Source organism: Pterocles gutturalis, unplaced genomic scaffold (assembly GCF_000699245.1).
Source record: "Pterocles gutturalis isolate BGI_N339 unplaced genomic scaffold, ASM69924v1 scaffold27594, whole genome shotgun sequence".
NCBI lineage: Eukaryota > Metazoa > Chordata > Aves > Pterocliformes > Pteroclidae > Pterocles > Pterocles gutturalis.
In genome coordinates this window covers 77,747-78,284 of record NW_010134023.1, presented here as the reverse complement: position 1 = coordinate 78,284, position 538 = coordinate 77,747, and the positions used below count along the sequence as shown (strand labels likewise).

Below are 538 nucleotides of genomic sequence, written 5' to 3'. Positions count from 1 at the left end.
AGCACACAGGGTGATGCTGGCCCATCCCAGTCAGCAAGGGCAGCTGACACAGAGCTGCCATTGTGTCCCTTGGCCCTGTGGGGAGAGGACGCTCTGCCAGCACTGCACCCCCCAGGGGCTGCAAGGGGCTCAGGCTTCGTTGGGAGCCTTCATCCTCATAAGCTCAACGTGGCTCTTCTTCCTACAGCCGTAAACCACCAGCGCCACAAGAGCAGCAAGCAGGGCCACACACACCAGCACGATGACCGCCACCACCACCGCGCTCTGCGTGCGTGTCAGCCCCCACTGCCCCTCCTCCTCCTCCTCCTGGGGGGAGACCGGCAGCCCCATGGGGGACTCCGTCCAGGCACCCTCTGGCAATGCCACTTCAGAGGGGTGAGCAGGGAGCGGGCTGCTGGGATGGGTGAAGGCAGAAGGGGACTGGGGGTCAAGGAGCTGGTCCCGAGGCACCCCAGCAATGGGGGTGCCCTGCAGGGCAGGGGGCTGGGCACAGAGGGGGGGTGTCTCGCCCACCTTGTGGGGGTGGTCCTCCAGCCAG

General features: G+C 66.5%; 1 protein-coding gene across 1 annotated transcript in view; it reads right to left on the bottom strand.

Annotated features, from left to right (window-relative positions):
• Positions 1-129: 129 nt before the first annotated feature.
• The window catches only part of LRRC15 (leucine rich repeat containing 15), a 2,492-nt gene continuing 2,083 nt past the window's right edge, over positions 130-538 (bottom strand). Inside the window, 1 exon segment of the mRNA XM_010081459.1 lies at positions 130-537. Within this exon segment, the coding sequence (XP_010079761.1) occupies positions 130-537 (408 nt within the window).